Below are 13233 nucleotides of genomic sequence, written 5' to 3'. Positions count from 1 at the left end.
ACTCCAGGCTGGTACTCTTCTGCCACTTGAACTCCCGGCTGACTGACTGGAGATAAAGAGTTGCAGGGACTTCTGTCCAGACTGGCTTTGATCCTCAGATCTCAGCTTCCACACCCAGCTCTCAAACTTTTGTTCAACCTGCAGTGCCTCCCTGTGTGAAGGATGGATGCCTCCCTTGCCAGGGACTGCGCTGTCAAGGGGAGAAGGACGTTAATCTAGCGGATTAGCATTAATGTACCAGAAGTGCCTGAACCGGGCGTTTCCCTGCTTCCCTGTCTCCACAGTGTCTACTTGAGGGCCCAGCCCAGGGCCATGGGAGAACTAAGTCTCTACCTGTGAGGCATTCAGTCCTCAATTCCACCTCCTGGACCCCGTGCGCTACCTGTTTAGCTAATGAATGGTGTGAAGCCACATAGCTCTCACCACCATTAGCTTTCACGGAGGTCGTGTGGTGAGGTTCAGCTCTCACCCCTCACCCTCCATTCTTCAGTCCTGCCGTGCTTGGCATCCTAGCTACTTAGGAAGCTGAGATCTGAGGATCCTGGTTCGAAGCCAGCCCAGGCAGGAAAGGCCTTGAGACTCATCTGCAGTGAACCTGTTAGAGTGTGAGCGTATTTAAGTTCAAACCCAAAAGTCTAGGGCAGTTGTGTGGTATCTGAGTTTATCTGCTGGCTCTGTTCAGGGCCTTCATCTTGGCAGGAGGAGACCAGAAGGGATGTGCTGCGGTTGGCTGAGCTCCCCGGGGGCAGGTCCTGTCCAGGCCCCACACTCAGGGTTCTCTGTGATCCCACCAGTTGTCCCAGAGGCCTGCGCCCTCCGCCACCCGCCCTGCGGGGGCTGTGGATTCCTGGCTTTGGGGCCTGCGGGTTGGGTCAGGGCCAGGACAGCACTCAACTGGCCTGCCTGGCAGATTTTCAGACAGCATGGGGGGGGAGGGGAAATGCCACTGAGAAGGGAGCCGCTCCCCACCGAGTCTGAGTCACATCTGGGTTTGCAAAGGCGTTCCCACACACCTCGCCGTGCAGAACAGCAACTGCTTCCTTGGGTACCCAGCCCGGGTGCTTCCCGGGTGGGAGATGGCCCTCAGAGCCCCACAAGGGAATGCGGGCTGCAGGAGGCCGACACCAAGTGCCTCGGGTTTGGCCTGCAGATGGAGGCTCATACTGCTGTAATGTTCTCATCAGTGAGTGGCCCTGTGACCAACCCAGGAACTTCTGACTCCTGGCCCAGTGCTCTTGCACAAGCTGGGGTTTAGTGGGATGACAAGAGTGCTGAGAGAGACCTGGCTAGAGGGCAGGAGGAGGGATGGGGTGGGGGGTGAAGACAGAGCCCTGCACTTTCCCCCACCACAGCCACACTCCTGTGCCCCTCCCTGCCTGGCCCTGCTCAGTGTAGAAGGAGCTGAAGGGCTGGGTCTGGTGGGGGCACCCCCCATAGACTGGTGGAGAGCTGTGAGGCTCTGGGGCCTGGCATTGCAGGACAGACAGGGGGAATCCAGCCCATGGGTGGTTCCTGGATGTCCTAGCTATTGGAAGAGATGGGGCCCAGGCCCAGTACCCTCTGCTTAGGGTGCAGAGACAAGAAATGCCAGGGGGCTGAGGAGAAAAGTGCCATCGGTCACCCACCTGGCAAATGGCACAGCATCCCAGATCACCAGATATAGGAGAAGGCCTTGTTCTGCTTCAACTCCTGTGTCAGCTGGGAGTGGGGCACTGGCAAGGCTGCCCTCCCTCCTCCCCTCCTCCTGCCCTCCTCCTGCCCTCCCTCCCTCTGGGTCTGTCCTCCAGCCCCTGCAGCCTTCCTGTTCTCTGTGTACTGTGCTCTCTCCTCCTCTTTCCCTCCCCACTTCCCTGCCACGCTTCACGGCCTCTTGGCTTTTTTCTTCACATGCCCTTTAATTGGGAAGAGTTTGAGATTTACAGAAAAGTTGCCAAGAGGTACAGAGAGTTCTCTTCTTCTGAGGCTCCTGATAACATCGAGATAACAGACTAAATAACCCCAGCCCAGCCGCCCAGTCCAGCCAGACCATCCCACCATGAACCAATACTGCAGCCTGATTTGGGCCTCAGGTCTCCAAATGCCCTGTTGTAGATCGGGGAGTTAACCCAGGGTTTCGGGGGGCCTCTCCCTCCCCAGCTCCTGGTCACTGTCCCCTCCCACTTCTGTCCTGTGAAAGAGACAGGCAAGATGATGATGGAGATGAAGACAATGGATGTGGTGATGAGGGTGGAGGAGAAGACGACTCTTCCACGTCTGGGAAATCTCATTCGGTCATCTCTCTGGGTGCCCAGAACCAAGGGGGAGACGCCGAGATGGGGAGGCGCGCATCAGCTGTGGGGTGGGGGACCCTGGTCCTTCCCTGCTCCCGCCGCTGTCCTCACACGACGAGGGGGACTTGGGGTGCCCTGGGCCCCTGGTTGGAGCGTCCTCACTGGCCCCAGGCTCGGAGGGCGGAGCTGCCGGCGGCTCCGCCCCGCCCCGTCCTATAAGCCGGGGAGGTGAGAACGGAGGGCACTGCGGCCCCTGCGCGCGCACAGTCCTCCGGCCGCCCAGCGCCCCGCGCCCCGCACCCAGGCCCCGAGCTCCGCGCCCTCGCCCGTTCCCTGTGCCCCGCGCCCCGCGCCCCGCGCCCTCGCCCCGCGCCCTCGCCCGTGCCCTGTGCCCCGCGCCCTGCGCCCCACACCCGCGCCCTGCGCCCCTCGCCCCTCGCCCCGCGCCCCGCGCCCCGCGCCCTGGCCCACAGCATGGCCTGGAACACCAACCTGCGCTGGCGGCTGCCCGTCGCCTGCCTGGCGCTGCAGGCGGCCATGCTGGTGCTGTTCGGGGTGTTCGTGCGCTACGACGCGGACGCCGACGCGCACTGGCGGGAGGCCCGGGGCCCCGGGAACGGCTCCGGAGCCCTGGACAACGAGTTCTACTACCGCTACCCGAGTGAGTCCGGCGGGCGGCCCGCGGCCGGGCTCCCCGCCCTCCGCTTGAGCCACACGGCCACGGGCAGCTTTTCGTGGGCTCAGTGGAGAGGAGAGTCTCATTGACTTTCTGCCGTCCTCAGATCTCAGCCTCCTGAGTAGCTGGGACCCCAGCCCTGGGGCACCTCCAGCTCAGCCTCCTGCACCCCTCGAGGGCCAGCAGACTCCGTGTCCAGCTGGGCCATTCGCCCATGAGTGGGTGTTTGGTCAGAGGCCACCGAGACGCCCCAGGGCTCGCAGGTCTCTCCGGGGGCACCAGCGCTGGGTGAGGAGGAGGCTGTGGAGATGGCCTTGGGCTTGGAGAGGGCCCCTGGGGTCTCCTCTCCTTGCCTGGTACCCAAGACTGAGAGCATGGCCTTGCAAGGCCCGGCTCTGCTGCCGCCCGGCCAGGCTGGGTCTGGGCTGGGTCTCCGGTGAGGACCCCAGGCCGAGGTGTGCGATGGTGCTGAGAACTCTGGCACGGCACTGGGCGTGCATCCCTCACTTCCTAACCCAGCTCCAAGAACACGAAGGGTGGTTGCCCTTCCATTCTGGCCATCTGGGATCCAGAAGGTCCAGCCCAAGGTCACACCCGGCGGCCAGGCGCAGCTGGCACTGCCCAGGACTCTTCCCCAGCCCTGGGCTTTCTGAGTTTCTGCCTTACCTACCAGCAAGCCAGTCAACTCCCTGAACCGCTGGTGCCCAAGCAGTCGTGCGTTGTTGGGTTTGGAAGAGACTCGAAGCTCAGCTCCAACGGCCTCTCCTGGCACGCAGCGTCCCTTCACTGGCCTGCTCTTGCAGCAGGGCATTCTCTTCCTCCAGAAATGAAGTTGCCCTTAGGTCCAGAACACGGCAGCCTGGGTGGAGGAAGGTGGGGTTTGGGGGCTGCCACCTGTGTGAAGTTAAGGCTCCCAGGGAGACAGCCAGCTTACCGGGCTTGACTCGGGTCTGTGCTTGTTAGACGGTGCCTCGAGAACCACGATCCTCATCTCAGCCTCCTGTGTGACAAGCGTGGGGGATAAAGGGCCGTGGAGGCAGTGAGCTGCCCTATGGGAAACAGTGCGTTGCCAGCACCCTGGCACCTCTTCTAGGGAGGGGAAAGAAGTTAGCCTGGGCAGGGGCCAGTCAGGGGCTTGCTGTGCACCGGTGCCCCCTGGTGGAGGCTCTCGACATGCCAGGAAGCCGAGGCAGGGGCCATTGTGAGGCCCTAGGTTGAGGGTTGGGGGGAGGGGGGAGGCAGCCAGGGCAACTTGGGTAGACCCAGGCAGGGGCGTGGGTGGGGGCCCTGCGTTCGTCACCAGCGCAGCGGGGAGCACCCCATCCGTCCTGACCACGCACCCCTGAGCCGTCCCTGAAGAGCCTGGCAGGGGCTTTGATGGGGCTCCCTCGTGGAATGTGCACCCCCAGAGCCCCCGTGAGGGTAGTCTGAGCCAGGGGACCCCATCACATCCCATGGCTGTCTGTCACCCAGCACTTCTCCCCAGAATAACCGTCATACCTCCCATGGTACTTTGCGGACAAGAGGAGCTCCGTTTCCAACATGGCAGGAGATGTGGGGCCATGAAATCAGCCGTGCAGGGCTCCTTTACCTCTGCTTGCTGTCCTGCCAGGAGCCACCAGCTTGTGCCCCCCCCCACATGCCCGGCTAAGGCCGGGCTGCAGGGACACTGGGCTAGGAGGGGTGCAGGTCCATCTGAACCTCTTGGCCCCATGGCGTCTTTTCCTCCGCGCTCCTCGTGGAGGCTGCCTGGGGGCTGCGGCCCAGGCCTTCTCCAGGCCCAGCCCCACGCCCGCTGTCCCCGCAGGCTTCCAGGACGTGCACGTGATGGTCTTCGTGGGCTTCGGCTTTCTCATGACCTTCCTGCAGCGCTACGGGTTCGGTGCCCTGGGCTTCAACTTCCTGCTGGCGGCCTTCGGCATCCAGTGGGCACTGCTCATGCAGGGCTGGTTTCACTCCTTCAGAGACGGCCACATCCTGGTGGGCGTGGAGAAGTGAGCCGGGGGGAGGGGGGCTGCGAGGGGACCTGGGGGGCCCCTGGACTGGCTTTGAACTTCCATTCTCAAGAGTAGCTGGAGTTACAGGTGTGAGCTGCTGGCTCCCTCCCTGCTTCTTGGAACAATCTCAGCAGGCCTCGCTGTTCTCTCTTCACCCGTGCTCACAAACTGCCGTGACCATACTCATTCTCTCGAGCCCCACTCACCAGCCCCGCCCCTTCCACCCGTGCCCCCACCAGCCGAGCCTGTTTTACTTTTCCTGTCATTACCAGTGGCACCGCGGTGCTTCAGAGGGACAGGGTTTCCTGGGAGTGAGCCTTTGGTGTGTAGAATTCTTGGGGGCCCTGTTGCTTAGCCCTGTGGGCCTGCCTGTCTCTCTCTAGCCTCATCAACGCGGACTTCTGCGTGGCCTCAGTCTGCGTGGCCTTTGGGGCAGTCCTGGGCAAAGTGAGCCCCGTCCAGTTACTGATCATGACGTTTGTGCAAGTGACCCTGTTCTCAGTGAACGAGTTCCTCCTCCTCAACCTGCTGCTGGTGTGTGGGACCCCGGCTGACGGTGGGGAAGGCCCCCGGGCACCTCGGGGCACAGAGGACGCGCAGGCAGGAGCGCGGCCAGGCTTGGGTGATGGCAGCGTGGTGGTGGTGGAGTGATTGTGTGACGTGTGGAGAGAGGAGACACAGGGAAGGGACTGCCTTAGAATTAAGCTGCGAAGGCCGGTGACACAGTGCGGGGGTGGCTCTGGGCCTGCGACGGAGCGAGTCCTCCAGACACGGGCTCCCGTCAGCGAGCGAGGCCGTTTGTTGGGCGAGGAAGCCCTGGCACTGAGATTGACCACTAGGGTTCAGAGATCCCACGTCCCGGGCCGGCTGGGTGGTTGTTCTGTGGGGTGAGTGTGAGGTGAGGGATGGGGGGACGGGCTGTGACAGGCCCCGTCTCCCAGGTGAAGGACGCAGGAGGCTCCATGTCCATCCACACATTCGGCGCCTACTTTGGGCTCGCGGTGAGCTGGGTCCTCTACCGACGCAACCTGGAGCAGAGCAAGCAGAGGCAGGCCTCCGTCTACCACTCCGACCTGTTTGCCATGCTTGGTGAGGGCCGCCAGGACGGTGGGGCTGCGTGGTGGGGAGGGGAGCCCCCCTGGCTGAGGGGATGGCAGAGGGCAGTGGCCTGCCATGGGTCCCTGCCACAGCAGTGGATTCCCACCTGGCTCAGTCCTCCAGTTATCCCTGAGAGCCAAGGGATGGCAGTGCCCTGGGGGGGGAGGCGTCCCCGCCCCACACAGCGCTGGGTGTGCGCGTGCGTGCATGTGTGTGTGTGCGTGTGTGCGCATGCGTGTGTGCCCATGTATGGTGGAGGGGAGCTGGCGGGCGGGGTCTGGCCTGAGCCCCAGCCCCGTGGCCTGTGCCCCAGGCACCCTGTTCCTGTGGATGTACTGGCCCAGCTTCAACTCGGCCGTGTCCAACCACGGGGACGCCCAGCACCGGGCTGCCATCAACACCTACTGCGCCTTGGCGGCCAGCATGCTTGCCTCGGTGGCCGTGTCCAGCGCCATACACCGGAAGGGCAAGCTGGACATGGTGAGTAGAGGCCACAGCGCCGCTTCCGCTTTTCTGGTGGTTCGCTGGAGACAAGAGCCTCGTGGCTGTTCCTGCCAGGGGTTGGCTTTGAACCCTGATCCTCAGATCTCAGCCTCCTGTGGTGCCGGATGACAGGCGTGAGCCACTGTGCCACACTCACAGTGACACTGTGCACTTGGGCACGGGAGGGAGCAGAGCCCGGCTCTGTGCCAAGGTGGCCGCCAGGCAGCGCAGAGTGGGGGCAGGGCATCTCACCACCCAGCGCTCACAGGCCCGGAAAGAGGCCCCGGACCTAGACTTGCAGAGGTGAGAAAGAGAGAGGCAGAGGCAGAGGACAGATGTGTGGTGGCCCACCCTCCCAGGACCCCCGTCTGGGCCCCCCACACATGGTGAAAGCTCTGGGGAGAGGAAGCTGAGTGTCCCCCCCCCAGGTCCACATCCAGAACGCCACGCTGGCGGGCGGCGTGGGCGTGGGCACGGCGGCCGAGATGATGCTGATGCCCTACGGGGCCCTGGCCGTGGGCCTGCTCTGCGGTGCCTTCTCCACCCTGGGCTTCGCCTTCCTGACGGTGAGCAGCGGGCCGGGAGCCTCTGTGGTCCTGAGGTCTGGGAACCCGGGTGCCCGCCTGTGCCTTGGGGGTCTCCCTGCCCCCCTCATCCCTTCGCTGCTCCATGCCCTCCCCAGCCGTTCCTGGAGTCGAGGCTGCACCTCCAGGACACGTGTGGCATTCACAACCTGCATGGCATCCCGGGCATCGTGGGCGGCATTGTGGGGGCTGTGACCGCGGCCTGCGCCACCCCCGACGTATACGGAAAAGTGGGGTAAGGGTGACAGTGTGGGAGGGGTGGGCTCCCTCCGTCCTCCTCCCTCCTCCTCCTCCTTGTCCTTCTCCCCCCTCCTTCTCTCTCCTCCTCTTCCTTCTCCCCCTCCTCCTCTCTCCTCCTCCTCCTTCTCCTTCCTCCTCCTCCTTCTCCCTTCTCCTCCTCCTCCTCCTTCTCCTCCCTCCTTCCTCCTCCTCCTTCTCCCTCCTCCCTTCTCTCTCTACCTCCTCCTACCTCCTCCTCTTCCCTCCTCTCCCTACCTCTTCCTCCTCCCCCTGTTCATCCCTCCCAGGCCCCTCTAGTCCACCACCTCATGTGTCTCCATCTCCCTCCCTCCCCCACCCCAGGGCCCCCATTGTGCAGATGGGAAGGCCAGGCTGGGCTCTCCTGTGGGGGGAAGGAAGTGGCCGCGGTCCCCCTGGGGCCCTGACCCGCTCCTGTCTCCACCCCAGGCTTGTCCATTCCTTTGACTTTGAAGGTGCGAAGCAGAACTGGACGGCGAGAACACAGGGGAGGTTCCAGATATTCGGGCTTCTCCTGACTTTGGCCATGGCCCTGGTGGGCGGCAGCATTGTGGGTGAGCAGGGGGAAGGGGGTTCTGAAGGCCAGGACCATCGCAGGTGAGCGGGCTCCCCGCATGCCTCACCTCCGCTCCCAGGCCTCCGGCTGGTGGGCTGGGCTGGGTGGCAGAGACCCAGTGCTTCCTGGGTCTCTGGTGACCTCCCCTTTCCTCCAGGGCTCATCCTGAGATTGCCCTTCTGGGGACAAGCGGCAGACGAGAACTGCTTTGAGGACAGCGTCTACTGGGAGGTGAGTTCTAGAAGTTTCTGCACAAAGGTAACTGTACCCACCTCCCCACCATCTTCCGCTAGGCAGGGGAGGCAGCCCGCTCCTCTGTGTAGAAGCCTGCATCTCCTCCGGATTTAAGCCCTCCCTTCCCCTCTGGACCCCAGGACCTTTCCCCTTTTTTTAAATTATAAAAAGACTAAAAGCATATTAAAGGAAAGTTAGAGAAAATTATAAAGAAATCCCATGCGAGGGGCTGGGGTATGGTTCAGTGGTAGAGCATGTGTCCAAGGCCCTGAGTTCAAAATCCAGCACCACACCAAAAATAGGAAGGAAGGAAGAAGAAGAAAGAAGAAAATACCCACCACCCAAATTCAATCACTATTCACATATATTTTTGGCATATTTTCTCTTGTTTTTCTCTGTCTACATAGATTTTCCCTACACGGTTGAGATAGATGATCCGTTCTGCGTCTTCTCTTTACCTCTGTAGCCTAAGACTGGCCTAGTGCTATGGCATCTTGAACAAATGCTCTTGTTACTGAGCACAGTTCTGTCCTACGGTTAAATTCGGCATGTGAATTACCCAGACATCCAATTAGAACCCACCAGGGTTTGCTTACCACTAACAGACCTGCTATGGCTTCCGAGTCCTGGTCCGTGATGCCCTCCCGGCTCACACGGCCTCTCCCCAGTACAGTTCTGCACGGACAGAAGCGGGAGTCACAGGCGGCCCCGGAGGCACCTGCGTGGCTTTGCTAGGAGGGGAGGTGGTGAGGGTTGGGCTCAGTACAGATGACCCCTCAAGGGGCCACAGAGGTCAGGGCTCAGCTGGTCAGCCTCCCCCATCCTCCCATCCCATGTTTGGATCTGTCTGCAGCCGCTTCTCACACCCCAGCCTGCTGTTGAGTCTCACGTCCGTCCTTCACCAGTCCTTGTTCTTGTGGGCTGCTGTCCTGTCTGGTCCTTGCTGGGCCCCAGCGCCAGGGACGGTGATCTGCTCACTGACCACAAGAGGGCGCTGACCACCCACTGTTTGTCACCTCGGGCTGTTGTGGCTTCCTGGAGTGACAGCCCTGCCTGGGACCGGCTCTCCCGGCCTCTTCTCTCCACAGGTGGAAGAAGAGAAGAGCACCCTCTACCCAGAGGACCCCACCCTGAAGCCCTCGGCGTCTTCGGGACCCTTGTCGTCCCCAGGACCCTCAGCATCCTTGGTTCCCTAAGCAGCCAGGGCGGGTGAGGAGCCGGCCCGCCTCGGCTGTGGGCTGGCCTCCCCAGGGAGGGCCCGGGCTTCCTGCTCTGGAGATGCCATGCAGGCCTGGCTCTCTCCCTTCTCCTTCTTTCCCTCGGTGGGTGCTTACGCAGGGGCCTGTAGCCCACCCTTATGAAACTGCCTTTCATTTATTTATTTGGAGTCAGGGTCTCTGGTCTTGAACTTGAGGCAGGAGAAATTCCAGGCTGTGGGATGTTTCTGTTAGGAGTAGCTGTCTCATCCGGAGCAGAAAATGAGGCCCACAAGTTGGCGGAGTGAGTTTAGCCACCTCCCCACTCCCGGCAGGCTCTGCACACTGACCCTGGCATTGGAAGGAGCCTGTTCTGATTCCCTAGGGACAGGAGCAAGGCTGCTGGCCTGCGCCCCCCAACCCCGCCCAGACGCCTGAGAATGGAGGAAGAGTCTGGTTGGCCTGCCTGAGGGCCACGGCCTAGGCCTGCAGAAAAGCAGGTGCAGAGCAGGGCCTGCGCTGAAGGGTAGACTCAACTTAGCTGTCAGTCCCCCCTCCATCTGCCCAGCCTTTCCTCCCCTCCCTGCCCATGCTCCCTGAGACCCCAGCCCCCCGATGCCCTGTGGGGGACATCCTGAAAATAAACTATCTAGATGTTCTTTCTAGGATGGGGTGAACGCATCTGTGGGGCCCACATGGGGCAACTTGGCCCTCGCCCAGGGGTGAGAAGCCCAGCCCGGCATGAGGGGCCGGCTGGGCTGTTTCCTTGAGAAGAGTGTCCTGTGGTGCCCTCCTCCAGGGCATTCTGGGCACACCGAAGGGTGGACAGGGCTCCCCTCCTCGGGCTGGCCTTTCCTCCCTGATAAACCAGCCGGCGCAGTGAGGGAGTTACTGCCGGGGGGGGCAGCTGGCATCCTGTGCCAGGCATGCCCGGAGTCCAGTGGAGGATGCCCACCCTGAACTCAGGCAGGCCTGCGGCTGGCTTCCCAAAGGAGAGCCCTGGGAACAGGGCTCTGGAGACTGAATAGGAGTTCACCAGAGCGAGGACACAGGTTTAGAATCAGGAAGAGCAGTGGGCCTGGAGGAACCCGCCAGATTCCAGATGGCTAGCAGAGCCAGGCAGAAGGGGGTGTTTAATGAACAAAGGCTCCTGGGAAGGAGGGAGGGTGGGGAGGAGAGGGGAGGGGGACTCTTCTGCCTTCAACTCCGCCCCAGGCACACGCACATGCACACACATACACAGGTACACACGAACAGACACCGGCATCATTGCTTTAGCAGAGCAGGGGGGGGAGGGGGGCTGAGATGGAACCTATTCATGTTCTGCCATGTAACACCCTCATTTTCCATGCTGGGTAAAGACAAAAACCCTTTACAACCTGTTTCTGGAACTTGTCAGCAGCTGCCGAGAAGAGCATGTTAATTAAACGTGAGCAAAGATGGAAGCAGGAGTCCGAGGCTCTAATTGGACAGTTTGCTCCCTGGGATTGAAAAACATTGTGACAAAGGAGGAGGCACACAGCACTCAGAAGGGGTGGGGAGCAGGGGTGTGGGGTGGCGGGGAGGGGAACAGGGCTGAGGTGTGGAGAGGAGAGGCGTGCCCTGTGAGAGGAGAGGAAGGGTGCGGTGTGGAGAGGAGGGGACAGGTGCGGGTGGCAGGGCCTGGGCAGGTTGGTTGGGACATGGCTGGGAGGGGTCAGGGCCAAAGAGGAGGAGGGCAAGAATGATGAGGAGGGGGCAGGGGTGATGAGGAGGGGGCAGGGGTGATGAGGGGAGGGCAGGGGTGATGAGGAGGGCACAGGGGTAATGAGGAGGAGGGCACAGGGGTGATAAGGAGGAGGGCAGGGGTGATAAGGAGGAGGGCAGGGGTGATAAGGAGGAGGGCAGGGGTGATGAGGAAGAGGTCACAGGGGTAATGAGGAGGAGGGCACAGGTGATAAGGAGGAGGGCAGGGGTGATGAGGAGAGGGCAGGGTGATGAGGAGGAGGGAAGGGGTGATGAGGGGAGGGGTGATGAGGAGGGGGCAGGGGTGATGAGGGGAGGGCAGGGGTGATGATGAGGAGGAGGGAAGGGGTGATGAGGGGAGGGCAGGAGTGATGAGGAGGGGGCAGGGGTGATGAGGAGGGGGCAGGGGTGATGAGGAGGAGGAAAGGGGTGATGAGGAGGAGGAAAGGGGTGATGAGGAGGAGGAAAGGGGTGATGAGGAGGAGGGCACAGGGGTGATGAGGAGGGCAGGGGTGATGAGGGGAGGGCAGGGGTGATGAGGAGGGGGCAGGGGTGATGAGGAGAAGGCAGGGGTGATGAGGGGAGGGCAGGGGTGATGAGGAGGGGGCAGGGGTGATGAGGAGAGGGCAGGGGTGATGAGGAGGGAAGGGTGATGAGGAGAGGGCAGGGGTGATGAGGAGGAGGGAAGGGTGATGAGGGGAGGGCAGGGGTGATGAGTGGAGGGCAGGGGTGATGAGGAGAGGGCAGGGGTGATGAGGAGGGGCAGGGGTGATGAGGAGGGCAGAGGTGATGAGGAGAGGGCAGGGGTGATGAGGAGGAGGGCAGGGGTGATGAGGAGAGGGCAGGGGTGATGAGGAAGAGGTCACAGGGGTAATGAGGAAGGCACAGGGGTAATGAGGAGGAGGGCACAGGTGATAAGGAGGAGGGCAGGGGTGATGAGGAGAGGGCAGGGTGATGAGGAGGAGGGAAGGGGTGATGAGGGGAGGGGTGATGAGGAGGGGGCAGGGGTGATGAGGGGAGGGCAGGGGTGATGATGAGGAGGAGGGAAGGGGTGATGAGGGGAGGGCAGGAGTGATGAGGAGGGGGCAGGGGTGATGAGGAGGGGGAAGGGGTGATGAGGAGGAGGAAAGGGGTGATGAGGAGGAGGAAAGGGGTGATGAGGAGGAGGAAAGGGGTGATGAGGAGGAGGGCACAGGGGTGATGAGGAGGGCAGGGGTGATGAGGAGGAGGGCAGGGGTGATGAGGGGAGGGCAGGGGTGATGAGGAGGGGGCAGGGGTGATGAGGAGAGGGCAGGGGTGATGAGGGGAGGGCAGGGGTGATGAGGAGGGGGCAGGGGTGATGAGGAGGGGGCAGGGGTGATGAGGAGAGGGCAGGGGTGATGATGAGGAGGGAAGGGTGATGAGGAGAGGGCAGGGGTGATGAGGAGGAGGGAAGGGTGATGAGGGGAGGGCAGGGGTGATGAGGGGAGGGCAGGGGTGATGAGTGGAGGGCAGGGGTGATGAGGAGAGGGCAGGGGTGATGAGGAGGGGCAGGGGTGATGAGGAGGGCAGAGGTGATGAGGAGAGGGCAGGGGTGATGAGGAGAGGGCAGGGGTGATGAGGAGGAGGGCAGGGGTGATGAGGAGAGGGCAGGGGTGATGAGGAGGAGGGCAGGGGTGATGAGGAGAGGGCAGGGGTGATGAGGGGAGGGCAGGGGTGATGAGGAGGGGGCAGGGGTGATGAGGAGAGGGCAGGGGTGATGAGGAGGGCAGAGGTGATGAGGGGAGGGCAGGGGTGATGAGGAGGGCAGGGGTGATGAGGGGAGGGCAGGGGTGATGAGGAGGGGGCAGGGGTGATAAGGAGGAGGGCAGGGGTGATGAGGAGGAGGGCAGGGGTGATGAGGAGAGGGCAGGGGTGATGAGGGGAGGGCAGGGGTGATGAGGAGGGGGCAGGGGTGATGAGGAGAGGGCAGGGGTGATGAGGAGGGCAGAGGTGATGAGGACAGGGCAGGGGTGATGAGGAGGGGGCAGGGGTGATGAGGAGAAGGCAGGGGTGATGAGGAGGAGGGAAGGGTGATGAGGAGGGGGCAGGGGTGATGAGGAGGGGGCAGGGGTGATGAGGGGAGGGCAGGGGTGATGAGGAGGGGGCAGGAGTGATGAGAGGGCAGGGGTGATGAG

General features: G+C 62.5%; 1 protein-coding gene across 1 annotated transcript; it reads left to right on the top strand.

The window, feature by feature from the left end:
• Positions 1-2744: 2744 nt before the first annotated feature.
• Rhcg (Rh family C glycoprotein) lies at positions 2745-10100 on the top strand. Its single transcript, XM_090321374.1, has 11 exons — positions 2745-2931; positions 4754-4940; positions 5327-5477; positions 5885-6032; positions 6355-6521; positions 6953-7090; positions 7207-7343; positions 7796-7920; positions 8080-8153; positions 9245-9365; positions 9549-10100. The coding sequence occupies exons 1-10, from the start codon at positions 2745-2747 to the stop codon at positions 9350-9352; spliced, it is 1422 nt and encodes a 473-aa protein (XP_090177500.1). The 3' UTR covers positions 9353-9365; positions 9549-10100.
• The last annotated feature ends 3133 nt before the right edge of the window (positions 10101-13233 follow it).

Source organism: Megascapheus bottae, chromosome 30 (genome assembly GCF_031878675.1).
Source record: "Megascapheus bottae isolate mThoBot1 chromosome 30, mThoBot2.hap1, whole genome shotgun sequence".
Taxonomy (NCBI): Eukaryota; Metazoa; Chordata; class Mammalia; order Rodentia; family Geomyidae; genus Megascapheus; species Megascapheus bottae.
This window is presented reverse-complemented; position numbering and strand designations above follow the sequence as displayed.

Bases quoted from the DNA above. Each gene is read 5' to 3' on its own strand.
- Rhcg (XM_090321374.1), top strand. From the start codon at position 2,745: ATGGCCTGGAACACCAACCTGCGCTGGCGGCTGCCCGTCGCCTGCCTG. The intron at 6,033-6,354 runs GTGAGGGCCGCC...CCTGTGCCCCAG, and splicing joins CGACCTGTTTGCCATGCTTG to GCACCCTGTTCCTGTGGATG. The intron at 7,091-7,206 runs GTGAGCAGCGGG...TGCCCTCCCCAG, and splicing joins TGGGCTTCGCCTTCCTGACG to CCGTTCCTGGAGTCGAGGCT.